Source organism: Solea solea, chromosome 13, assembly GCF_958295425.1.
Source record: "Solea solea chromosome 13, fSolSol10.1, whole genome shotgun sequence".
Lineage (NCBI taxonomy): Eukaryota > Metazoa > Chordata > Actinopteri > Pleuronectiformes > Soleidae > Solea > Solea solea.
Genome location: NC_081146.1, coordinates 15,013,365 through 15,040,808, shown reverse-complemented (window position 1 = coordinate 15,040,808; position 27,444 = coordinate 15,013,365). Strand labels below are relative to the sequence as shown.

The 27,444-nt window shown below is 38.4% G+C and overlaps 1 protein-coding gene across 3 annotated transcripts in view; it reads right to left on the bottom strand.

Annotated features, from left to right (window-relative positions):
• LOC131471417 (CUB and sushi domain-containing protein 3-like) overlaps nucleotides 1–27,444 on the bottom strand; it is a 193,968-nt gene that overhangs the window by 148,223 nt on the left and 18,301 nt on the right. For all 3 annotated transcript variants that reach the window (XM_058647955.1, XM_058647957.1, XM_058647956.1), the window contains exon 3: nucleotides 10,165–10,277. In XM_058647955.1, coding sequence (XP_058503938.1) covers nucleotides 10,165–10,277 — 113 coding nt within the window. The remainder of the gene's footprint in view (nucleotides 1–10,164; nucleotides 10,278–27,444) is intronic.

Below are 27,444 nucleotides of genomic sequence, written 5' to 3'. Positions count from 1 at the left end.
TACATACGCCATTAATAGCTACCAAATGTCAGAATGAGTATATATTTCACCCAATTGCTACTCAAATACCTTATTATGGCTTAAACCTAAGCCATTTTATTAACCTAAAATTATAATAAGATGATAACAAAATGTAAGTAGTACTGAAGCGCCACACTGGTTTCTTTCAGCCTTGGCCACACTGGGTGTGTAAGCAGCAATGTTGCAGAACCATCTTGCTTTTCATGTGGGTGCCCACATTATCAGATTAGAGCAGCCATCATCTGCATGAGAAGACACATTCCTCTCACAAGCAAAGGTGGCGGTTTCTCTTGAGAACAAAGCTCTTGTGTGTTTCACAGCAACATAAACAGTAAAAATGATCTTCCACCAACATTTTAATGTCTATATTTGTCAAATGTGTCAGAAACCCAGTTACCTGAAACCATTCATTTTATGCAACATTTTTCAACTTTGGATATTGTGTTGGCCAGCACTGTTACAACCCTTCGGCAGAATACAATAATATTCCTGTACAGTTCCTGTACAGAGTGGCCACTTCATTGATGAGAAAATCATTAATACAAAAATGTTCACGAATGTCAGCTCAATGCCAGATGACCTCAGTTCATGTGGCTCTCTTACAGTGCATGGTGTTTTTTCAATAGTATTTGGAAATGTTTTGTTTTTTTCACCAAATCGCCTCTGAGATACAAGAAAGTTAGAATCTGCAGCTGGCATGTATATTACTATAATGACATGATCATTTTTCAAACTTAATGTCTATTCCATTACCTTATTTCCCCCTTCTGTTCTCTACTTTCCTATTATTGTACCTTTTGTGTATCTATCATTTACTGTTTATCATGGCACAAGGAGCTAAAGAGTGTATATGACAGAACAGTAACAATGAAAAATAATAGAACAAAACTGCATCAATATTTTACATCCCCAGGCAGACACATTTTTGAAGATGACATATTGATGCTGTATTCCACAAGAAAGCACTTTACGGACATTTTATTCATTGGCAAACTACTGAAAAGGAATTTTGATAAATTAAAAAAAATAAATAAAAGCCTCAAGCGTTATTTGGTCCTGTACACTTTCAGTCGAACACAATCTTCCAGTACATTTCTCTCATCTATTAGACCGTCGTAACTCTGTCTCTGTCAAAATTCCCCTGCATATGTCCAGTCTGCACAAAATGTATCAGCAAAGTTTTTATTTCAAGCCATAGTGCAGGGCAATAACACATTACTGGTTCTTTTTTTGCCTCAGGAGAACTTTGCACCAATAAATTGTGTGTGCGCTGTAACTGCCAAATGAACACGTGCAATAAACAACACAAAAATAGAAACACAATGAATTAAAAATAGAAGAAATATTAACACATGCCATGCAATCACACAGAGTTTCTATAAAAGCTTCACATGATTTAGGCACAGTGCCTGAGCCAAATGAACTGGAAAAAAATGATATTGAATGCCCTCTTCACATACACATTAAGAACAGCACGGATGCAGTGGAGACGACGCTCTGAGAAGTTTATGTAACACTAGAGTTGACAACTAAGGTAGCAATGTGCAGCCAGTCAATAACTTTGTAAGTAAAGAGCCAATAAGACGTCTTACATCACATGCATAAAAAAGAAATATGTCCTGCTCCTATGCACTGCAGTATATTTTAAACAAACACAGCATGAGCCACTGACCTAATAAGGTGCATTTGATATGATGAATGAAAAGTGTGCCCAATGGGAGAGCCAGTGAAGTATTTTAGTCAACAACCAAGATGGCTGTCAAATCTGTTCAATCTGCTGACAGGATTATACTAGACAAACAGCTGCATACTTTAGTCTATGTACCAATTACTCGAAACTAGAATGTAAAGCAATTTAATAAATGAATAATAAAAAAAACATTTATTTCAAGAAAATTATTTTAATACACCCTCCGTTAAAAACAAAATAGAACTACAGACACTTTTATTCTGAACATACAGCATTTTAAAACACATTAAACGCTGTATAGGAGATTTGTAAGTATCACACCCGAGTTGTCATCATGATAAGAATACTAAACATACTTTTACTTTCTTAATGTAGTTAAAACGACCATCAGTGGCTAACTATTCTACTTTCATAAACTGACTCAGAAAAACATAGCGTGGAATACATTTGAGACCTTGACCCTGATCTTGGAACAGACCACTGTCACACGGTTGACAAGTGCAATTCTCTATTGCTCGCTGACCTTCACTAACAATGGTGTCAAACCAGAGTTAAATCTGTCACAAATATTACCTACAGAGCAACTTCTGGTTCAGCACCCATCTTCCTGAACTCAGTTTAACAGGCTTATACTCCTTTTTGATAGTTCCTCTAGAAAACGTTGTCTAGCACTGCCCTCCTTAAACACAAGGCTCATCTGTTGTTCACTGATAGTGGAACCAGCCACCAAACACCAACAGAGCAAGAGCTACCCACCCTTTTTAAAATTTAGAACCTCTTGAACTGTGATCTCTTGACAGCACCTCCTCTACAAAAACCTCTAACACCCTATGCCTAACTAGTACTCATTTGTCTGACTTCCTTACCTGATGCCCTACACTTATTGAACAGATTTAGCTCTTGATACTCAAATCAAGAAAATACATCAAGGTGTTGACCCTCAGTTGCACAACACTGTACAAAAGGTAGGTAGTCAGTTGTATAACTAGGTCATATGCTCCACGAAGGAGCCTCCCATAGGTGCTTAATTCCTCTTTCAGTAGAACAAAATAACTAGGAGTATTTATATATCCTAGTCCATCACAGAGTACCTCCACCTACACCTCCTTTTAGGCTGAGTAGTTAGCAGAGAGGAAAGAAAGTACCATTTAGGTGTGACACAGCTGGGTTAACTGTCGACCTCCCACTCCCGAAGCAACCACTCTAACCACCAGTCCATCTGGATGGTGCTTTGGATAAAAGCATTTGTCAAATTACGAAATGTATGAACATAATTTCACTGATAGTCACATCTGTGAAGTCACAATATCCAGGAACCATTTTTAAATGTAATTACTTATCCAATTTACACTGCAATCGCTCATCAAACCTCTCATATGCATGGTCTCGAATGAAGGCAATAAAAACCTTATAGCCCCAACTGACAGTTTACATTTCTGAGAGTGTGTGCCAATAGACTACAGGAATGAAAAAGGATAAAAAGGCTTGGTCTGACTGTGGATCTAAATCTATCAGCTTGAAATGAAAGTGAGAACGCTGTCCCCAAAGATGTTACACAATGCACAAGAAAGAAAGTGTGTCAACTCATTTTGATTTCTTAAAAGTAAAAGAAACTCTGTTCATTTGATTTTTCTCTCACTAATGTTACCGAGTGGAGGATCCTCCATCAGCCGACTGAGAACCAACTGCCACGTTAAATTTATAAAGTTACTGACAGAATAAATATGAGTGACAACTGATATGTTGTACTTCAGCAGCCTTTGTCATTTTAAACCAAAGAAAGAAAAGAAACACTCAGAAGTAACATGAGAGTTTTGTCACTGCAATACATGTTAAAGAGTGTTGGATTTTAATGAAGTCTTTTACAGACAACAATGACATGAGTAACCACTGTGTTAATGTTGCATCAAAGACTTTTTAATCAATTAATCTACTGGTTATCCCAGTAAGTCGCCTTGTAAGTCGCTTTGGATAAAAGCGTCTGCTAAATGACATGTAATGTAATGGTTATTTTTAGTTAATCAGCTTTTGGTGATCAGAGTAGAGCAGCTGGCTGGAGCACAGAAATGCATGTTTCATGTACCACACAAAAGCAATAAATACATTTGTTTGCACGCTCCAGTTTAATAGTTAAAACAGGTCAAGGTGCTATGAAGAAATGTTATGTACCAAATGGGCAGTGTATCTTAACCTTAAATCCAATAAAAACTGGTTTGCAAAACCCTGAGAATAAGGCAGTGAAAGTTCAATAGTTGTATTCCTATTACACACACACACACACACACACACACAGATGTTTTGAAGTTAGTTTGAGGTCATGCTTACTGATATCAAATGCAGCTTTTTCATGCTGCAATAAATACTGTATATGCACCCCTTCTTGACGCAGCATGATAATCGGCAACAAACACTAACTTTGTCTCCTTGGGAATTACAGAGATCCTATGAATTGAAATGTATTTGTTTGACAAAAAAGAAAACCAGATTTTTGTGGTTAAACAAAATGTGACAAAGCACATCAGAGGCGATCTAAGTATCTACAACCTCACCACAACAACTCTCGACAGCGTCAGATTCAAATTCAGCACACGGCCGATCAAAGATAATTTGCATTTGTAAAAACAAACAAACCAAATGTTCAGGTGCTGGTGTTATGTGGTCTGTTTAACAAACTCTTTTCCACAATAATCCCTCTCTCCAATAATGTGTCATTTACCATATTTAACACTTGTTTATCAATAAATCACTCGATCAATAAGAGCCTGGCTGTGCTGGAAAGGTTTTCTTGAATAAGAACTGTGCCAATGATGTGGAGAGGAAAATTGGGTCAGTAGAAATTAACTGAAGAATCAATGTATCACACACTGTACAGGACATTTCAAGTACATGTGTAGTGAATGTACTGCAGCTGATTTAGCTTATTTTGGCCTACCTACGAGGTGCATTCTGCAAATATGCAGGGAAGCTTAAATGGCTTGCCATGGGATTAAAGAAAATTCCCTGCGACTGATCACGGATCAGTCATGCATATTTTCATATATACTTTGAATTAAAAACAATCTGCTTCAGAGCAGAATCTTTCATTATTTTGGTCATAACAATTGGTGTTAAAGCAACGCTATGTAACCTTTGTTAAACCTCAGAGGCCTCTGCAGCTACAAGTAGAAATTCAGAAAACAAATACATTTAACCAAAACATTCCCACTCATAACCGAGACATTCTATAACCATCCATCATCCATCCATCCATCCATCCAATATTGTTGCACTTTCCATCCTGAATAGAAATTGCATTGCATGTGCCAGACGGGCTGAATGTTTACAGTCAAATAAAAACTAATTATTTTCCAGGAAGACAAGGTTTTCCGGACATTCTAAATTGACCATAGGTCTGAGCGTGGATGGTTATGTGTCTCTATATGTGGCCCTGTAATGGACTGGTGATCTGTCCAGGGTGTACCCCACGGCGGCAATCCACATGTGGAGGATAAAGTGGAAGAAGATGGACGCTTTCCTTGGAAGGGTATGGTACAGTCAAGACAAACACTAATGTTTGATCTACAAGAACACGGCTCACAGGTTGTAAGTGAATGACAATGTTCTTGGTGTTTCTGATTTTTAGAAAGAAGAATCTAACTCTGTTTTAAATCATTCAGATTGGTTCCCATAATGCACAGTATTCACTGCTAAAAGCACAGTTTCCTTGTTCTTGACAAAAAGAACAAAACAAAACACCCACTTCTGCAATTAAATATTTTTCAAAACTCACCTCAGGTCAGTAATTAAACAAAAATCTACAGATGCATCCCCTCTGTAATTATACAAGCACTGACTCATTGCCCTTTGGTGAATGGAAAGTCAGAACTAATATCTCAGACAGCTACAGACCTTGAATCAATCATCAGAAAATAATTTGCATGATATGATTTTTGTATCAAAGGCTGCAAATATTTGAAGGAAATATTTAAAATGTATTTAATTCAATGCATTGAATAAGTCCTCTCAATTACAGCTACAGTAGTCGTGCTTTGAATAACGGCCCGCATTTACCATTGACTCAGGAATTCTACTTTTATGAGGGTTTGAAGAACCCCCTAAAGAAATCAATTGTTTCAGACACAGTGTTAGCCCTGAGCTAACAAGTGTTGCTGTCTGGGGGACCCTAAATAAATTGTTGATATAACCGAACCTTGGGAAAACAGCTGCGCCCAAACACCAGGGGCTGAGCAGAAACTAAACCTAATGAAATCCTGTTCAAACTTCACTTCAGGGTGAGAAAATACATGGAAACACAAATAGAAGGGAATGCTTAATCTCAAAAAGAATCACCGTATCTGACAAATATAGCTGGAGTAAAAATAAAAAAAATAAAAATCATGGTACTTAACATTATATATATATATATATATATATATATTATTTACACTGTACGTATTCCTGGAATGTCAGTGTCGCTGATTTCAACCAGCAGAGTTCTGCATGAATCGTTGCATCTTGGTCATCATGTACATTTTTACATTTATATAATTCAGACCGACAGTCTTGCATTATTTCTCACCACTGTTGCAACAAGTAAGTTATGTGAACTAGTAAATGAGGTAGTTGGGTGCAAGATTTCTCTGGGACTGAGCTATTTATTTCGCCTGTATATCTAATGACTCGGTGGCCCTTTGAAGAAGATGGGAGTTTTGATGGAGTGCCTGTGTTTGTGAGCACACAAACAGCACACTTTTCCCACATAGACTGCAAGTGTGGTGTTTTATAGCGAGTTGGCTGCTGACTGACAAGTGGGTTGTATTTTCATGCAAGTGGGGAGCAAACAAAGAAAAAAAAAGTATTGACTGATCCCATGTTAGATCAAGATGCAAAGCATCTGATAAACAACACTTCCATGTGCTCAACATGCACATAAGCACACATATACAAGTGCTTTTCTAGCTCAGTGGGCACACTGCATCACCACAGAGGGACAAATGAAGAGATCTGGAGAGAAAAGGTGAAATTATGTTTTATGGGTCAGCTGTCTGTCAAAGACTTTTCCCAAGAAAGTTAAGTTTCAAATGGCACTGTGTCACATTTTAGATAGGCACAGTGATGTGCTTGTTGCAAACACACAACCTTCAACAAAGGGCAAGCAGATAACAGTATGCAGACATGTATAGGGTATAGCTGTAGCATATCGCAGTCCCTTGCCACAAGTGGCCATTGTTTGACTGTGCTGGAGAAAATCCCCCATATCTCTGTCCCATAATAAATTCAGCTCAAACCCTTCAGGCCAAGCTTAGGTTTGCAGGTGTTGTGATAGAGTAGCAGAGCAGGTACTAATCAATGCCAGAAATCACAGAAAGTTGGAGGACTTCATTCCAACATTGGCAAGAGAATGACAGGGTGTCAAGAAATGACATTGCACCTGGCCGTGTCCTTCACTGTGACCTCTTCATATGCATGCAGATTCAAATCCACTTAATTGTAGTCCTGCCTCAGTCATCTCAGAGTTTACAAGCATCACAGGTTTTTCAGCACATACATATTCATGCACAAGATGTAGCAAAGGATATCAGCATAACAAGGAAGAAAGATGTACAGCGATGGCAGTGAGCTGCATTGGTTTGCAAAGGATGTATTATGGATAAGAACACCGAATGTGTTTGTTTTGTATGTGTCAGTCAAGGGCCTCCAAACAAAAATAATGCAGAAGCTGTATATGATTACTGAGCAATGTTGGGAGGTGGCTTTACTTTAAAACTGCATTTCATAACAGTAACTGCACTGAAATGTTGCAGTGCTCAAAGTTAAGTGCCATTCTTTGAAAGCTTTGGATTACTTTAACATTGTCTTACATTAGTGTGATGAGAAACAGTAAAGGCCAAGTGGACATTCTGGCCAGGCTCCTAAGTGCTAAGAGATGAGGATTAGAGGTTATGCGTTGCTTCATTTTAAATGTCAAATTTTCATCCATCCAACGTTTGAGAGACTGTTGTTAAAATTCATAAAATGTCTTGCTAAAAGATTGGACTATCTGAGAGAAACAGGAACTAAGTGTTTCAGAATGCTCCACTCTGCACAGTGAGTTATTGATAGATGCTCCTGCTTGAAGCAACATCAGGAAACTTGAAGTTAGCATTAACGCCTATGGCTGCATCATAATTGATTTTTTCTTTTTTGTGTATGTGTGCATGCATGCCTTGCTATAACTGTAAGGACATATCATGATTGCATTTGCCATATTTATTTTAGTCAGCAATGTAGAAAAAAAACAAAAAAAACAGAAACAGAACAAATAGTAAATATAGTAAATATTAATAAAATACGATTTTATACTGTAAAAATACTACTAAATAGAATAAAAATAAAGGATCCCTATGTTAGTATTGATCGGCATATTGTTAATTGTTCAGTTGTATTACACTTGATCAATGCCTGTCCTGACACTGAAAGGGTTTTCCGAGGGTTAAAACATGATAAGAATTACAATTAGGTTTAGCTTAGGGTTAAGGAGCACTGAATGTTGTAGACAAAGATTTAAATCTTATAAGTGTGGATCTTGTGTATAATTTGCATTTTTATTTGCATAATTGTTTTCATTTGACTATACGTTATAATAGCATGTAATCTTCATTTTTTTTTTCTTAGTTACATTTTTGCTAAGCCTTAATGAGGTGTGTATTGGATATTGTCAGGTGCTGATAGATTAAAGGAAGTGTAAGGCCTGAGATTAATTCTAAGATTTTGTAAAACAGGATCTCTGTTGCTCTTACGGTTTCCCACATTTGTTTTTTTTACCATGACTAACACAGAAGGTATATAACGTGCAGTGACTGAGCATGTGGAACAAACCCAAGCAAACTGATAGGCAGGCGGTAGCATAATAGTCCTCCTGGGGCTGAACTTGTGAATGGTTAAATAGCAACAAACCAACAGGAACAGGACTTCAGTGAACCACGGCATAGACTCTGAGCAGTGCCAGGATTGACAGGATTAGGTTGTGAAGCCAATCTGAATGAGATAACAAGTGCACCTAAGGAGACTAATGGTGATATTTAAAATAATGAGCATTTAAATTCTACAACATTATGCTCGCACAGAACACCAGTAACAGAAGAAAAAACAAACTGAATTTACATTTATAGCTTTCACCACCAATCTTCAAGCACCTTTTACCTCCTATTTTACCACAGCGTCAAATGAGTGGAAAAAATACACTGCAAACAAGAGTCAATAAGGCAGGCTCAAAAATGTAGTCCTACTATAATATTGATTTTAAGAATGTTACTCCATTTCTCTATGCTTGCTGACATCAATCATGATGCCAATGACGGTGATCCAAAGTAGGTTGTTATATTCCCATTTTAAACAATTATTCCATACAGTGCAGTGGAATATCTACACAGTAATCATAAATACATTTCTGGGAACACACCTGTAAAGGCTTATCAAAATATCAAAATGCATCATGTGTGATAAAAAAAAGAAAGAAAACAAAGTGATTAACATTCAAATCTGCATAACAAGATTCAATTCAACTGCAGAAGCCACTGGAAACTGGGAAAGAGAGAGAGACCGAGGCAGAGAGGGAGAGAAACAGAGAGCAACACAAATGGGCAGATGGAAGGGGGAGAGGTCCTGGACCGGCCAGGTCTGGGTCAGGTGGAGAGATGAGGGGTGTAAAGGTGAGATGGAAAAGAACATAATGGAAGGGAGGAGGAGTGAACTTAGAGAGTGGGGTCAGCCTGTTAGTGCTGCAAAAGGTAAAGGTGAAGGTAAAGGAACAGAAAGCAGGAAAAAAAATAAAATAAAAAATGGCAACATGGGAGAGGAGAGAAAGAGGTGCAGACAAGCAGCAGGTAGAAAGGAGGGAGAAGTAAAATGAGGGAGAATGCTTAAATGATCACTTATTCATTAAGAAGGAAGCAACGAAATAAGAAAATGGAGATGAATGAACAATAGAGTGCATGTGAAGAAGAAGAAGACGAGGGGGAAAAAAGCAAGGATAAGTAAGATGGTCACAAAAGGATAGTTCATATTTAGATAGTACCCCGCTGCACCCGGCTCTGCTTTCTCCACAGATAACTCACTTCATCCATTAGTTCAACTAATTGCCCTTGCCATCTGCCACGCAATTTCAGATGCACCTCTGGAGTCGCAGGGAAAGGTCCAGGATTTTGGGAGGGGAGGGATGTTGATTTGTAAAATATGAGACTGATTTGCTAAATGGAGGTAACCAAATGTTTCCATAATTCAACATTGCTGTAGGCCATCAGGTGGAAGAAGGGTGAACACACATCCCTCTCTTATGGCTGATGGATTATACCAACAGGTTAAATACTATATTTCTTTCTTATTAAAAAAATAAAAATAAATAAATAAATAATAAAAAACAACAACAACAACAACAATAATAATAACAATAATAATGACAGTAAAAAACAGACCAGAAAAGGGGGATTTCTTACCTTCATAAGTTACTTTAAATCCATGAGCGCTTACAGCAAAGTCACTGGTAAGCCTCAGTGAAAATATGGAACCAGAACTGGTAACAGGCGGGGGGATAGTGAATCCTGTTAACCTGCAGACGAGAGACAATTTCATTGTAAATGTATGATTCAATTCATAACATCATTTATATCCAGTAACATTTAAACAAACGCTGTTGCTGGGAGGATATTAAAGATTTTTAAAACAATCAAATAATACTGTATATGAAGGACAGTGTTGTAAAACATATTAAAAAAAGATTACTGGGTTAACGGAGATAAAAGATTTGCCTTTTCAGCTTCAGGTTCAAGTTTAAGACCATCTCTCTTCCAGCAATGGATGAAATTGTTCCCAATGTTGTATTTTTCCCAAATTATAATTTCACACAGAATGCAGTTAAAACCTGGGTCGGTCAAACATCAGTCATTTCAGTATTTAAAGCAGACGGGCCATCAGGAGAAGCAGATTCCACGAGGATGCACAAAAACGCTGATCGTGAATTCATCTACAACCTCATACTCCAGTGAGTTTGTGCACTGTAGCATTTTGTGCTTAATAAAACAAAACTACTCAGAGAATCGTGATGTAATTTGTCCACCAATAATATAGTGTGTAATATACAATCAAAATCCAAGCATGGACCCTCTCTATTGTTGGATGGTGTTTGAGTGCTGGCAGCGGCATTGTAACAGACTGCTTCATTACTGCATTTCAAATTAGGTGCAGATCCAAACAAATCCATTTATTTTCACGACGTCGTAAACAAGATGTGTTGCTGACCGTTCCTCAGCGGCAGTTGCTGATGTTCTATCGACCTTGCACTGCTGTAAGCCAGGCAGTGCAGCATGAACAGAACTTGTGCATTAAACAAAATGTCTCCTTTTCTGTTGCCATCTCGTTTTTTTTTTCCATTTTCTATTGCTGGTTTTGTGGCTCTTGGTGTGACTGAACCCCTACTTGACAGTGAGCCAGTTGAATAACGTCTGTTGGAGGGCAAATGTGAAAGAGCAGAAATTCCCACTCCGACAGCAAAGAAGAGGGTGCTGTATTTACAGCTTCAATAGAGTTTCCAATTACAGCTCTGTGAACTGCAGTGGTCCTTGCAGTATTAGCCTTTGTCACAGGTACAACAAAGCATGCCAAGATGTAGCTAAAAGTCAACTGCCACATAAAAGCGTCCAATTAAACAGAAATTGAAATGTAAACTTGTTATAAGCTTCATCAAAAAAAAAAGAGCTTTGTACTGAATTAGCGTGCCATGACGCTTAATGAAAACAAGAACAAGCTTTTGCATCAAGCCTTTGTATTGTAAATATAATACTGCTGTTACAAACGGTATTCTGGGAAAACCTTTTAAATTTTTTGGCAACAACTAAATAAACTCATCTTGACTTGTTGGTATGCTTTAACAAAAACAGTCAAGGCAGCATAGTAAACATGCAAAAGCTTTTGCCACTTTTTTTTTTTAAATCATTTTAATTATTGATGTTTCTGACCAGTCTGTGACATTGATATTTGCTTTGGCAATATTCTAACTGGCCACAATCTAAATATTAAAAATTAAAATATTTGCAGAGCCCTTTGAAGAGTACAGATAGAGCAGAATGTGAAAACATGGAAAAACAGGTGGGTGCGTGCTAAAAAATTTCAATTGATGTGGTCTTCCTGTTGTGAAACCAACTTCCATTGTGAAGCCATAACAAATATTTCACCAGCAGCCAAGCACCCATTGGACAATACCACCTGTCAATCACACTGGTGTCCATTTGTCCACATGTGCCATGTCTAGTTACTTCTAAATGGAAACATTGCGATTTAGACCATTAACTCCTAAGGAAGATGTTTACTGATGTTATAAATAAAATTAAAAGTAGGCCCAATTTCCCCATAGACTTTTACTCAAATGGAGTTCTTTTTGCAAACAGCAAAGTTGCCCCCCTGCTACTCCCATCCTACTTCCTGAGCTTCACTTTTCAAACCAGCAGACTACTTCCATTTTTATAAAACAGTCTATGGCCTCTGCACAAGAACTGACAAATGTATTTTGATGTGGAACCAGCAAGGATTTGTCTCACCACATAGCACCAGTCACAGTTCACAACATCACATGTGGACAAACCGGTTTGTTCTGACTTTGGTTCTTTGCTTCTGTTCAGACGAGAGAACAGGGTTTTGAGGGACTGAAACATAGTGCCATGTCCATGTGGGAAGTATTCATCTTCAGTAATTCAGAGTTTGGTGTCAATTTGGGAGACTGGGGAGGGATTGATCCCCGGAGAATCTGGGGGGCAGAGTGGAACACAATGATCAAGTGGTTTTAGAGTACACTGTACTCGCTCAAACATCAATGGCGCCCACTGGGATGGGTGTAAAGCAGTTCGACCATGATGCTTAAAAGCCTGTCTAAAGTTGAGCCAACTCTGTGCAGCAGTGATGGTTAGAGTGTACGGAGGATAAAGATGTGCTGCTATGGCAACATAACACAAAGACATGCAGAGGGAAAAACTACACCAACAACACCCACAATCATGCAAATATGTGAAATAAAGTGAAAGATGTTTCACATGACCACAAGTGAGGTAAGTGAATAATAAGCTGCAGGAAAAAACGTGTCAAACTGAAACTCAAAACCATGTCTCAAGCCTCAGAGGATGTAATCCTTTCTAAGATTAAACTCTTGTCATCATGACACCAGAAGCAAGAAATAAGGATGTCATGGGCTTGGTGTACATGAAGGAAATACATCTTTTTGGGGCTATATGTGAGAGGGATTAAGAGGTGGTGTCAGCAACGGAGCTGGTCAAAATTGTGCAGTTTGAGACGTATTTCTTAATTACACAGGTCATCATCTTCAGCCATTGGCACAACAATGGGTGGCTGCCTAAGAAACAATGATTGCGATGTGCTGAATGTGCTGTTTTATAAATAAAGAAAAATAATCACCTGAGTGTATGTGGAATCAGTATGTCACTAACTAAAACATTCACTGCCACCGCTGCTTTGGTAATAAGAGCATCAGGTGATGGCTGTAAAATGTCATTAACAAACACCATGGGGCCTGGATATCTTATCACAAAGAAGACGCTTGTGCCTTGGACATTAAATAAAACACAAGTACATTCCATTTACATATAGGCTGGACTCCATATAACATATTTTGAACTCAAAAAGTAAGTAAAAACAGCAGTTAAAGGCATCATAGTAAAGGTGCACATCAAGAGAAAAGTTAAATAAAAAATGGACTAGCACTATAATTTGGTCTTAAGTTTGCAACCAAGATCAAAAAGTGTTTCAAACCTCTCAAAACTAAATAGCTATTTAATATCTGGCTGTTTCTGATATTTACATATAGATGTATAAACACTGTCCATCAGACCACTTGATTTTTAGATGAGATGGAAAAAAGTAAGTAAATAAACATTAGCAGTCACTGCAAGCAAGCTCAATCATGTGCGACATCTTAAATGAAGACAGATAAAGAGAGTGAGTTTATTCCAGAGGCGGCCACACAAGCTTCAAAGATGACACCACCTCCACCAAGCTTCACAGAGTTTGTATCAATCACTTTGACAGAGGTGAATCATGGACTTATCAGAGCAGAAAACTTTGTTTCCAAAATGTTATGGCTCATCTCTTATCCCAATCTGTCCTTCCTCTTCTTACTGCTAGGAGTAAATTACAGTTTGGCAGCAGTGTTTAATGGCAGTGAGTATCTATAAAGTGGCATTGTTGACCTCAAATTATTTCTAAAATGGTGGATTACAAATCCTCACCCTGCCCTGCAGATGGTGACTGTTTTGGGGGAATTTCTTCAGAGAACTGAATATCTCAGTCATCAACAGATGCTGTCTTTTACTGACCAGTTAGATGTTTGCCATCTATTTTCCAGGGCATTTTGAACTGTTGTATGGATTTGGTCCAGCGTTTCTGCAATGGCTCTGAATAATTTAATAACCCATTTATTTTCACTGTCATTAATACATTGTGGGTGATTGAATACACACAATACGGCATCATTAGTCCTCAGCTATGTAACTCTAAATGCAGAAGACAAATCCAGGCGTCTTATCACAATTTGGTTCCACTAGTAACCAAACAATTCATATCGCTGGCTTCTTCCCAAAGTAGAAAAAGCAATCAAACAAAAACAAAGCTTCACAGATGTCTCCCATCTTCTGTGCAGCTCTGCCATTAAAACAATCTTCTGTGCAGCATGTGTGAGTCATATAAACCAGGTGTTCGGCATCTGTGTTGGGCTCCACCAGGTTAACAGAAATTATCAAAGAGGGTCTAGACACGCCTGGAGTCTGGGCAGCTATGGTGTCCCATGTTTATGGATCAAAGCAGCACCAATAGCAGCAGCAGGACTGTGAGCACCTGAGAAAAGAGTGCCAGTGATTGCCTGGACAGATGCAGCCTTTCCCTCCACCTGAACACACTACATCAGCCCTGATGGTACCTGTCAGGCATTCCTGCCATCTGATTAGTCTATCATGGTAGCAGCGTACCATAGAGAGAGAGTGTGCGTGAGAGAGATGGAGAGAGAGAGAGCATTGATGTATTTTTTCCTAACTCACCGTCTCTCTACCTTGATCTGTCCCTCTGTGTTGCACTAGTTCTTTCTGTCACAATAGCTCGCTCTTCCATTCTGTGTCTCATTGCTTGATGTTGCTCTTATTTGCGGTTACATTTCTGTCGTTCTGGTTTACTGTTATTATCTTTGTTTGTCTCTGCCCATCGCTCTGTGTTGCTACACTGTTCTTAACCTCTTAGTGTCTCATGCAAAAGATAAACAAAAACAGACAGATCTAACAACTGTAGTGTAATGTTCACCTTTAGATTGCATTTTTGGTTTTGTTTATTTCTTTGGGAGAAACTGAGCAAAACAAAGACCCATTATGTAATAAAGCTTAATATCTTAGCTTAACGTCTCATTGAAACAAAGACAGAAATGATTAATGGAAATGCTTTGCAACGACATGTTCCAACTCTACACAGGGAAAAGAAGAAACCAGGTTAGGATCCTGTTTCGACCAATGGCCTCTCTGTGTGGAGTTTGGATGTTCTCCCTGTGTACATGTGGGTTCTCTCCAGGTACTCTAGCTTCCTACCACAGTCCAAAAACATGCAAAATAAGGGATTATAGATTGATCATAGGTGTAAATGTGAGAGTGAATGGTTGTTCATCTCTCTATGTTGGTCCTGTGATGGACTGGCAAACTGTCTAGGGTGTACTCTGCCTTTCGCCCTGTGTCAGCTGGGACTGGTTAAAGACCCCCGCGACCCTCATGTGGATGATACAATGATAGAAAGTGGATGGATGGATGTCCTAACTCATTAAATGGGCCGCAGACACTGACCTTAGTAAGTAATAAAGGTCAGAACATCATATCAATGACTTAATTCTTGATTTTTCTTTTCTGCGTAATGAAAGTTAAAATGTTTTTTTTATTTATTGAATTGCAGAGGAAAATGTAATCCAAAAAAAAAGTATAGTGAGTAGTCCAAAAGTTAGTGTCCTATTACAGTGTGCTGCTCATCTTTAGTTTTAAATTTAGTGTCAAATTTGCATTATGCATTTGCAAGTCATTTTCAAATGAGAGTTGTGGATTCAAAAATAAAACTGGGTTACATATACTGTAAACCACCATTTAAATTCAAAGAGCTATAAATATTTCACATGTGTACTGAAGAAACAATAATCCTGTATTAATGAGACAAATGCTGGAGCAGATAAAGAAATGCCCAACCTATACTTTGAGTTAACAAAAGTACTACTTTCAAGGTTTCCATTATTTGGATAGTATTTTAAAGTACATGAGCAATGATACAAATAAATGCCTCATTTATTCATAATATAACAGTAACCCTCTCACTACAGCAAACCACTACACTTAGTGAGGTTGCAAATCCTGTTCACAACATGGCATCTAATGTGTCAGTGCCACATACGTTTGTGCCACCTTCTCCATGTAAGAGGAGACAATATAGACATAACCAATTGATATGGTGACACAAGTTGTTCTATGTATACAAGGACTTAAAGAACCCGCCATAAACCAGAGTAAGGTTTTTTTCTGATTTTGTGCTCTTATTCATACATGAATGAGCAAAAGCAGAACCCCCCTTCAATCTCACAGATTCAGAAGTCTCTGATGTCAAGGAGAGGCCTGGGGTAAGTGCAACCAAAGCTGCATCCTAGCAGACTATTTCAGCCTCCCTTGTAAGTGCTTCAAAGTACAAATTGACTCGAAGAAACAGCAGACCAAGGAAGTGCCGAAAGCAAAATAGATTGGACGCACAGGATTACCAATCACAACTGTTGAAGATGAGGACTTTGTCCAAATGATGGAGACAGTAGATAGGAAGCCGACTGTTCCAAAGAAAACTAAACAACCCAACTGACAAAAAGTCATTCAAAAGTAAATTGGCTGCTACCCGGAGAGTAGGATCTTTGTTCCTTGTGATACATTTGTGCTTCTTATGTGTTGAACAAAATAAACCCGAACGCATACTGCTGACTCTCGACCAAGTATCCCATCCACACACTGGACATGTGTTAGAGTGGGATATACCAAAGAAGAAAATCCTTACTGTAATAACATACAACTGGAGCCTTTATATACACCACCGCCGGCGAAGAAACTCTGAGAATGACTGCCCTGGCATTATGATGGAAAGTGACATAAAACTAAATAAAAGTTTTCAGTCAAATTTGACAATGGCAATCACCAGGAAGATGAATGCACATTGTAGTGCTACTGGCAAAAATGGAACAGATGAAGAAGAAATGAGTCACTTAAGCTGCTTGGAGTCAAACCAAACTAAAACCTGCATTCACTGCAGTCATTTGACGCAGGAGTGAATGGTTATTTAACACATTCCCATTAGTGAAAAAAAATTAGGCTTTTGACCAGTGGGAACGGAGTATAAGGTCAGGTAGCATAATTCACTCTTTAGCCTCTGTTACTGAAGCAATTACAATAGGAATGTTTTATTTTAAAAGCCCTTATCAACAGGGCAGAGAATTAGTCTTACAAGTCTCACTAGAAGTGATCCACTGCTACCACCGCCCAATGTTATGTTTAACTGTAAATTCTGTCTTTTCAGGTTTCCTCCTTTTTTAAAGTCCCTGTCCCACAGTCTGAAATTAATACCCACCAAGTATCAAATATGGGTCAGTTTTTCATTTGGCAAGTAAATCTCAGAAGACTATCTGCCACGCTGGAAGGTCAATGTTTGCACCAAAACGGTCATGTAATAAAACACTATCCTGAGAGTCTGACTTCCTGTTGCTTTTTGATTTATTTTCACTACCACCTGTATTTAACACACACTCTGAAATAGTGTGTGAAAACCCACAGCTGCTCTGCCTCTGGTGGGTTCTCTGTGCATGACATTTTTTGTCTACACCCATTTAACCAACCATCTGCATCCAAACATTACCATTTATGACAAAGACTGATTTGGCTACGGAAATAAAAGCGGGGGACAAATGTAATGAGAACAGATCAAATGTCATACTACAACCAGTAATGAATTTTAAAATAATCATATTGACACTGCTCTGCTTTTGCATGTAAAAATATCATGCAGTGATAGAAAATGCAGGAACAGTATTTTTATATTTTTGATACGCGTAAATAGTATCAGTCTTTCTTTTAAATTAGTCACGGAACACACAAACCAGTCAGGTTTTCCTTTTGTTACATGGGATGAAAAAAATGAAAACAAATTGTAGCGTGACATGTTTATGTTTGAGTTACCTCACTTGACATTGCACATCCTTCAGTGGGACGACTGATCATGTTCTTGAGATCACAATGTGGAAATGATATATTGTCCACCACTAACTACAATTACATGACATCCTCAAAGAGAAAGGACAACTTTCAAGATTCAACCCAGTGAGTTCCTTATTGTCTGCTCAAGCACCCTTGAAATAGTATACTAAGAGTAAACAAGTACATGAACTGTAGATGTCAAGGCCCATAATGCTTGGCATCGAGTAAAACAACAGCTGCCACTGTAATTGTATAACGACAGCAACCAAGAGATCACCATAACGAGGTCATTATTTGTGCGGGGCAACACTGAAATAAAAGCCTTTATTGCAATAATCCTCCTTCTACCCTCAGCATATTTAGTGCAATACTAAAGTGCTTCAACCGGTCACTTGAAGGCACATGGGATTGAACGTAATTTACGGGCAGCACTGAGTTAAAGTGATGAGCAAAGAGAATACATAGATCAATAGGGAGACACACTAATCAGGTCCATCACAGGGATGTCGATTCTTTTTTCAAGTTAAAAATTCACTGTCACTTGTCATGCTCCAGTGTGAATTTCTGCCTTAATTAATTAACAACATTAATAAATTAAGAGGCTTCGTTAATCTCTATGAAGGTTTCTATTTATAATTTCCCCAGAAAGAAAAGGAGAGGACAGGAACGTCTGACTTAATGCTCATTTCCTTATTCTTTCCAGCTCAAGTACCACCTTAATGAATAAGAAAAAAAAAAAACAACATCTTCTGGTGATGCAATACAGAAATACGTATCTCTCATAACAAAATCCAATCAAATTCAATTAATTGATAAGGCACATTTTAAAAAAAAAACATTGTTGACCAAAAAACCCTGTACAGTAATAACGCAAACAATTAAAAACATACACAGAAGAACTCACGCTGAGTCGAATGCCAAAATGAAAAGATGTGTTTGAAGCCAGACTTAAACACAGGAAGTGCTGCCATTCCACAATTTGGGAGCCCCGGCCTTGTTTTAGGGACGACCAAGAGCAGGTGATCTTAGGGACCATGAAGGAGTGTAGCATTGATGCAAGTCAGAGAGGTAAGGTGGAGCAAGGCCATTTAGACACTTGTAAACAAACAATAACAACTTAAAATTGATCCTGCAGTATTTTAAATAAGCTGGAGGCAAGTGATGGGAAGCCTGGCTAACCACAAAATAAAGACTGTTACAGTAATCCAGTCGAGTAGTTATGAAGGCATGCATGAGTTTCTCAAGGTCATGCCTCGGCAGAATCGAACTTTAGCTACTTGCCTTAATTGAAACACAGCTAATCTGCTTATCCAATTTAAAGTCAGTTTCCATTATTACCCCCAGGGTTTCTATTCTAACCATGGATTTGTTGTCAGGAGCCAAAGAACCAAAATCAACGGGGGGGGGGGGGGGGGGGGGTAGAAGTGCTCCTTGGACCAGGTCATAAGATGAGGAGGGAAGACGAATGTCCTGGTTGATTTTATAAACAAAAAAGCTGAGAATCTTTCAGTTCCTCTGTATTTAAAGCAGAGGACCGAGGAGAACAGAGTTGTTATGGAAGGGTTAAACATCGACGCGCAGTTTAACCTGATGAGTAACTGTACAATCAAACACACAACTGGCATTTGAGCAGCGTACTCCAAATTAGAAACAGATAAACGTGAGAACACCAGGTCAAGTCTATGTCTTTGATAGGAACAGCTATAAGATTTGTCATTTTCCTGCAGAGGCCATAGTACGGAGTCAATTCAAAGTCTGATATGGGGCTATCTTAAACCCAGCACAATGTGGAGTGCAGCACAGAAGTAGTTGCTCATTTCCAAATGATACAGCTGTTATTTTCACACCTAGCACCCACTGTGTAGGTATCAAACGTTCATCAGTGCACCTGTGGGTGTCTTAAAGTGAGTTGTGGTCTGGCACATTGCTATCTTGAGGCAGCAGAAAATCACAGTGTTTTCTTGGTTATTTAAACCACACATTAGATTCACTTGCATAGGAGAATTTACAGTGCATGCACACTTACATATACATGTGCTTTTCATCCAAATAACATGCTTTCTTAACCTGTACCCATAGGATTTTAGTTTGGGGATTAAAATCTTGTGGAAGAACAAGGATTCTACTGGCATACACTTTGGGCCCTTGAGGCACAGCAAAGATTTGTGGAATGTTCTCATGCAACCCAACATTGTTCATAAAGATGAGCTACAGAAGATGTAAAGAATAAAGTCAACTGCAGTTCCAGTGACGATAGGAGCATTCAGTTTGAGGGTTACAGCCCATATAGTTCTGTCCAGATCACTGTCCAGAAAAGTGCAGTCCTACAAACAGCTACAGCTGGAGACACACTACACAACTTTCTGGGATCACATATTAACGAATGCACCGGACGTGGCATCGGCTTCGTTTAGATATTCTTGCTACTTCCCGTCATCTTCTGACACCATTTCCTGTGTGCCACCAATTATTTTTCATTGGCTGTTGGCAGCATGTGTTTGCAGATTGTGTTGGTAATCAATTTCTGTGTACAGAAAAAAAAAAAAAAAAGTTTGACTGTTACTGAGGTTGGGTCGGGTCTTTATTCCTCGCACGAACAGATTCCTGTGCCAACTAGCCAGGCCGACTGTCTGGCTAGTGCTGGCTGGAGCAGACTCTGCCCAACTCGTCAGGCAAAAAAAACTTGTACTGTGTCCTCAGTTTAAGATACTGCACAGAATGCTCAGGCTCCCAGGCCTCTGGTAGATGATCCAAGCTTTGAGACACAAAACTCAAGAGTGGGGAATTTTATAAAACATTTATGCTTTAATGCTGTCTCATATTGGAAAGGACCAAATGTTTCAAGACTAAGAGAAGTCCGAGAAGATCAACGATGCCATATTTCTGCCATGTACAGTGGAATATTGTATGTTTTGATTTGGTTCCATACAAATAAAATTGAATTGAACTGAACTTCCAATCAAAAAAAATTGTCCCTCCATTTGGGTTTCATTTCAATGTTACTTGGTATAAGAATTTCATTGTATCTCTCCCTGGGGATTCAAAAGATACAAATGTGCACAACAGTCAGAGGTGCATCAAAAGAGCAAGCCAATACAGCTGCCTAGAATAGACATTTGTTGTGTTTTTTTTAATTTTATTGCAGCTTCCATCTATTGCACAGTGTCCCGGCTTACATCTTCATAGACAAGTAACTCACAAAACTACAAGTGTAAAAGTCACACTGAATTGGAAAAAGGGAATTTTCATGAGCTAAAATATAATGAGATAACATAGCATTACATACTTAACTACCACAAGGTATTTTCTGCCTATCCTCATCACTGTGTGCATCAACATTTCTAAGATGCCAGGGGGAACATAAAGGAGAGTGATGAGCAGTATGCTATTAAAGAGGTGTACACTCTTACACACACTTATCGCTGTGGTTGATTATCAGATTTCAGTTTTCATACAAACTGCTCATTCACAGAATGAAAAGGTAGAGTGTGTAATGAAGTTCCATATTGCAGTTCAACCTCACTCATCTCACCCTTACCCTCCAAGCACACAAGAGAACCTTCAGTTATCATTAAAACTGAAAAGGTGCTTATAGTTTGTCCATTATAAACATGACCGCCTAGAATAGAAAATACCTGCCCCTAATAAGGGGTTCTGTAGTAATCAAAACGACAAATTATACATTCAGATGATATACTTTAAAAACCACCACCAGTCTAATTATTGTATATTCATTTTCTGCTGAAAGGAAAAATCGTACACAATGGAACTTTTACTTGCAAATTCTTTTTTAGCTCATATACCTCCACCTGTCCCTGTGAGTCACTACTCTGTGGGTTTGAATAATGTCCCACCCACGGTACTATCTGACTGGTTACCTGTCACACAGAGGAGCCTGGAGCAGCTTTGGTGACTGAGTGGAGAAAGTATTTTGAAGGCAAGGTAATAATCATAGCAATCCCCTTCACTTAAGTTTAAAAAAAAAAAAAAAGGCCAACAATCTCATGAACCACACACAAGACAAAAGATAGAGTGACTGATTGAGAGAGAGAGGGAAGCCATGAATGCTAAGCTCTGAAAAATAGCATAACTGATTAGTGTATAATCAAATGTGCAATTTGAAGATAAAGTTGCAAAAGGAGAGAGCTATAATTGTTTGAACTTAATGCAAGTTTGAATTAAAATTGAGTATAAAGCTCCAAATGAACACCGACACTAACTTGGCGTCAAAGTAAATTGCCATTCACATGAGTTACTTTAAACAAATATTACTTCAAAATTAAAATGACTTGTGTAAAAATGTTCTCAGAAAATGTCCCAAGTCAGTTGATTAAAAGCTAAATGTCCTGAAAAACAGTGGGAGTTATTAGCAGCTACAGCAGGTTGAAAGTTGGACTAAATCTACAATGCGTTACTGTGCTACATCATCTCCATTATATTGTTTAGCATCTTTCACTAGATTTGGTTATTATTGTTTTGTTGTGTTTATGCCAAGCCATGACTTTAAATTGTTTTTATTTAAAAGAATGACTTACATGTGAGGTCATGGAAAACATGTAAATAGTTAATTGGTTTGAGCACCAGCTTGATCTTGTGGTATTTTGGGTTGAATTTCTTTATATAAAAGCATAGTTAAAAATAAAAATATGGATATCTTGTGATATGGATTCTACCAAATGTTAGTGTGAAACATTTACATATTCAACTTGATCTAGTATAATATTGTTCCTTTTGAGGAAGGAATAAGATAAATTCTGAATTACATAACATTATTCTACGTTAAATAAGAGATGTGTATTGGGTTGATCCTTTCCCATGTCACTGTAGGCTTAAAAAATATGTGTAGCTTCACTGCAAAATTTCACATGTCATTAGCACATCTCTTCTAATGATGATCACTCACAGATTGCACACAGTGTGAGCTCAACACCCCTCATAATCCTTCCAGTCCTCATTTTACACAAGAGGTAACATGAGGCGTAGCTGTTATAGTGAACAGTGCAGTGTGTCACTTCATGGGGTGAATGAGAGCAGAGGAGAGGACTCTGTTCACATTAAGTTGTCAGAACGGTACATGTAGAGTTTGGGTGTAACTTTTAGTAAACACTGCAGCTTCTCAAGGCCAAGAAAAGTTGTACATTTTTGCCTCATCTACACAAAAAGTAAAAGAGGTTGGCCCCACTAACATCCAGAACATAAACAGATTTTTCACTAATGAATGCTTAATTAGCTGCTTAGCAGATGGAAATTTAACTACAATTACAGTGAATGATGGTTGTAGCTGGGCCAGTTACATGGCGGACTAATGGCTCGACCCTGTCTGAATGAGAGCCTTTCTGCATGAGTTTGCATGTTTCCCCATGTGTGTGCGTGGGTTTTCTCTGGGTTATCCAGTTTCCTCCCACAGTCCAAAAGCATGCAGAGGTTAATTGGACACTGACTGACTGTAGGTGTGAATGTGAGAGTGAATGTCTGTATGTGACCCTGTGATGGACTGGTGACCTGTCCAGGGTGTACCCCGCCTTCCTTGCCTCCTGGGATAAGCACCCATGAGAAGTCAGTAGACAACGAATGAATGCAGTGATCCTACATCTTAATGGTTGAATTATATTTACATTTTCAAATGAGCCAATTAAACTGGTTGGTAAGGAAGAGGAGAGAGGATGGTGACCATGAAGGTGGAGGTCAGATTAGCTGAGGTTAGATAAGTAATGAGAAGGTTGAAGAAGTGCTGAAGAGAGCAGTGAGGATGCTTGGAGGTTGTAAGGTTGCTTTAGAGTGTAGGCAATACTTGAATTTAAAATTTTAATAAATGGGGGTGAGTAATATTCTGCATTCCGGCTTTCATTTCTTTAATGTTAATTTCTACAAATAAACGTCAAAAGCTGTTAATTAGGATACAAACTAACAAATACAAACACCCTATCCTCAATGGTTAAAAAACAATGCTATATGAACTGAAATACATACTAAAAGCATCTCATTTAATCTTCTCCTACACAGTTTAGGGGGGCGGGTGCCCTCAGTAGTAGTCCAATCACAAGAGAGTGGGTGTTTGGCTCAGAAACCGCTCAGCTGACAGAGGCACACAGAGACGAGCAGTAAACTGGAGTATTCTTCAGAAACTTTGAGGTCTTCGACCATAAAAAAGCAATTGAAAGTAGACACAAATTTAGTTTGAAAAGGACCATTCGACCTCCACTTTAACCTTCTTACGACCATCACGATATTCAGGCAGCCTGGGTTTATTTTGATTTTATGCCTGTAAAATGTTCAATGAGTGAGTGCTTCTACCCCTTTTTCCCCCTCCCAAGATATCAAAATTGGAAGATGCCAGTATCTGGCAGTTATTCAACTATTTAGGAATTGCAGTACTGAGAAGCTGAAGGCACAAATGCGTGACACACTGGTGAATCATGTCCGTGAGGGCTACTGTAATGACAAGTATATGAGCGCAAAGCTCCATCTCCCTGCATTCCAGTCGTGGGTTAAAGAAGGGTTACATCCAGTTTGAAAGGTGTAAAAGAGCAAATGTGAATACATTTTTCTAACATTCACATATATCCCTCAATACACTTTCAAACTTCACATTGCATACACACATTACACATAAAGTTCTAATGGAATATTAAAAACAGGGAGCTGAAGATAAGGAAAGTACAAAACTAGGCTCAAAACACTCTACAACAGGTTTAGAAAATGGCAGTGCACAAGCCAATTACAGATTTTTTTTTTTTTTTTTTTTTTTTTTAACCACCAGCCTACTCTAACAGTGACGAGAAAAGGAACAAGACAAGAGAAGCATCATCCGACACTGGATGACAGAGCAACAAGCCAGGCTGGTTACCTTAACACTGACTAATCTAAATGAAGCCAGACAGTGAGAGACACACTAAAGCTTCGCCTGACAGCACACCTGTCTATTTCTGACAAAAAAAAGCGGACAAACCACCGCAACCACAATTACTTTCATCCACAGTATTTATAGAGAAATCTTCATCTTTTTTTTTTATTTCACTGCATGTGTTCATATCAGCTGTCACTGAACAGGTCTGCAGTTTCAACAGAGTGGTCATTTAATTACCAATCCAACTGAGGCAGTCGGTAACAACACACCGGTGCTTAAACAATGTCAGTATGACCAAACACACTAACCTTAATGTCTCTGTAATTCCATGAAATCCCAATGGAGTAGTTCAGTAATTAATACTTTCATAAAGCCCCTTGATTGCTCCCTGATTTACACTATATTATCATGTCATTGGTCTCACCCCTACACATACAGAGTATCAGGTACCGCTTGTTTGTTTGCACACTGTTAGCTGATAAATCCACAAAGTTTAAGAGTAAACCAATTAAAATTACCACGGTGAAAAACACTGAAGGCTTAGATCTGTGAAGAGCATTTTCACAACATGTATTTTACAGGTGTGACACAAATTAACATTACGCTGCAGAGTGTGAAATACCAGGTCACTGACATATATAAAACGAAGCCATCATTTATGTCAAATTACTGTTTTCCCCCCCATTTTCCAGTAACTGTGCAATTTACTGACATTAAGCAAACACCTGAGGCTTAGAGTAGGGTTGTAAACGATAGGAACGCGGAAATGTGAACTGCTTCCTTTATGTATGCATCATGTAAGGACATTATAGGGCCTCTAATTGACAGCAAAGTATAAATCCTGTGTAGGGCTGCAGCCAACGGTTACTTCCACTATTAGTAATGTTGTCCATAAAATACAGGAAATGGAGGAAAATCTTAGCCAGTTTTTCCCACACATGATTAAATGTCCTCAAATGCCTTGATTTGTCCCTAAACCAAAGATATTCGTTTACTGGCATAAAGTAGTAAAAGAGTAAACAATTCATTGCTCTTACCTAGTTTGCAGACACAGTCAACTTTAGCTTTCAAGTTGGGCTACATATTAGCCAGACCTTCCCAAGCCCTTCCTAGCAAAGGTTACTGTGAGTAAACTGGCTAATTTAGTAACTGAAGGCAGCAAAAATGAAACAAAAAGCCACATACTGCAGTTAGTGATACACAGGTCATGGTGGAGCTTCCTCCCCATGCTGCTCCTTCACACAGCTGTCACACCTCTGACTAATGAGACTCTGCTGTTTGCTCAAGTGGAAGACTAGTGCTGCGTTCAGGGATAATGGGAATATTGGCTTTTAAGCTTTATTGAAACATGAGGATATGTCTCTTCTTTATAGAGGGGTCATCTCCCCAGTGCCCATTTACTCTTACTCTCGTTAACCAAAAGTGTCGATACATTCTGAGTTTGATACTCTGTGTAAAATGAGACTGAGAAGCAACTAAATACTGTTTAATTATTAAAGACCTGTCTTATCAAAACTGCACCACAAGTTGATATTGTTGCTGAATTTTAAAGCAACAATTGGCAGTGAAGTCAAAGCTCTGGCTCTATGACAACACTAGTTATACTTAACAGCCAATATGTTTATCTCAGCATATGAGGCAACTTAAGTAGCACATGATGTCTATCATTAGTCCTTCTTTGCTACACTGCTGGCATAAAAGTTAAATTACTCGTATTAAAATGCTCTCTTTTTATAACACAAGTGCATGAGTCAATGTTGTTGTGTTAAGGCTGAATATTCTGATTTGGTTTGTTTTTATAACATAGATTTGACTGGTGTGGCAGCAGAACAAAGCTGCCAGTTCCTTACAGCCTCTAGAGGATGCAGTATGGATAAAAGGTCATTTCAATATCAGGCATTTCTGTATAATTGCCCATGGATTTAGTAATAAGTATAATATTCTATTATATTTATGCCTTTTTATCTCCTTTTTTGAGGAAATGTTAGATTAATAAGTAATGTTCTGGCAACTTGGATGTATAAGCGAAGCTCTTGTAAGCCTGACCTTGAGAACAGCATTATGCAACACAACCTTTTCAGTATCTGAAATGATTGACTTGCTGAAGTATCAGCAATGATTCAGGTCTTGAATTATTCCCCCTTCATAGACAGACACATATTGCTATACAGCCTCCATTATAACAGCGAGTAGCATCAGTCTACTTCTGCTAAAGTTGAGCAACATAAATGGCACAGATTTTTTTGATCCAACGTTCACCTCTGATGGAACACACTTTAATTTATATAAATTACATTTTTAAAAAAAAAGGTTTTTGAATATTTTAAAGCTGTGCTTTGTAACTTTTGAGAATCAAAGCATGTCTGTTATGATGAATGATAAATGAGTTCACACAATATTCCTTTTCTCCGTATAGCATTGTTTTGTCTTTGTCTCACCTGGCCCCGCTTTGCACGCAGAGTGATGCATTTTACATCGTGACTGACAGATGGAAGGCTATGCAAGTAAAGCTAGACAGCTGCAAATTTTTGGAGGATGAACCTCAAGACGTCCTTTCAGAAAGCTCTGCAGGATCATTTGAGGAGTGGGTAAAGTCTGACGTCACTGTCCGCCTCCTTGGCTGAAAA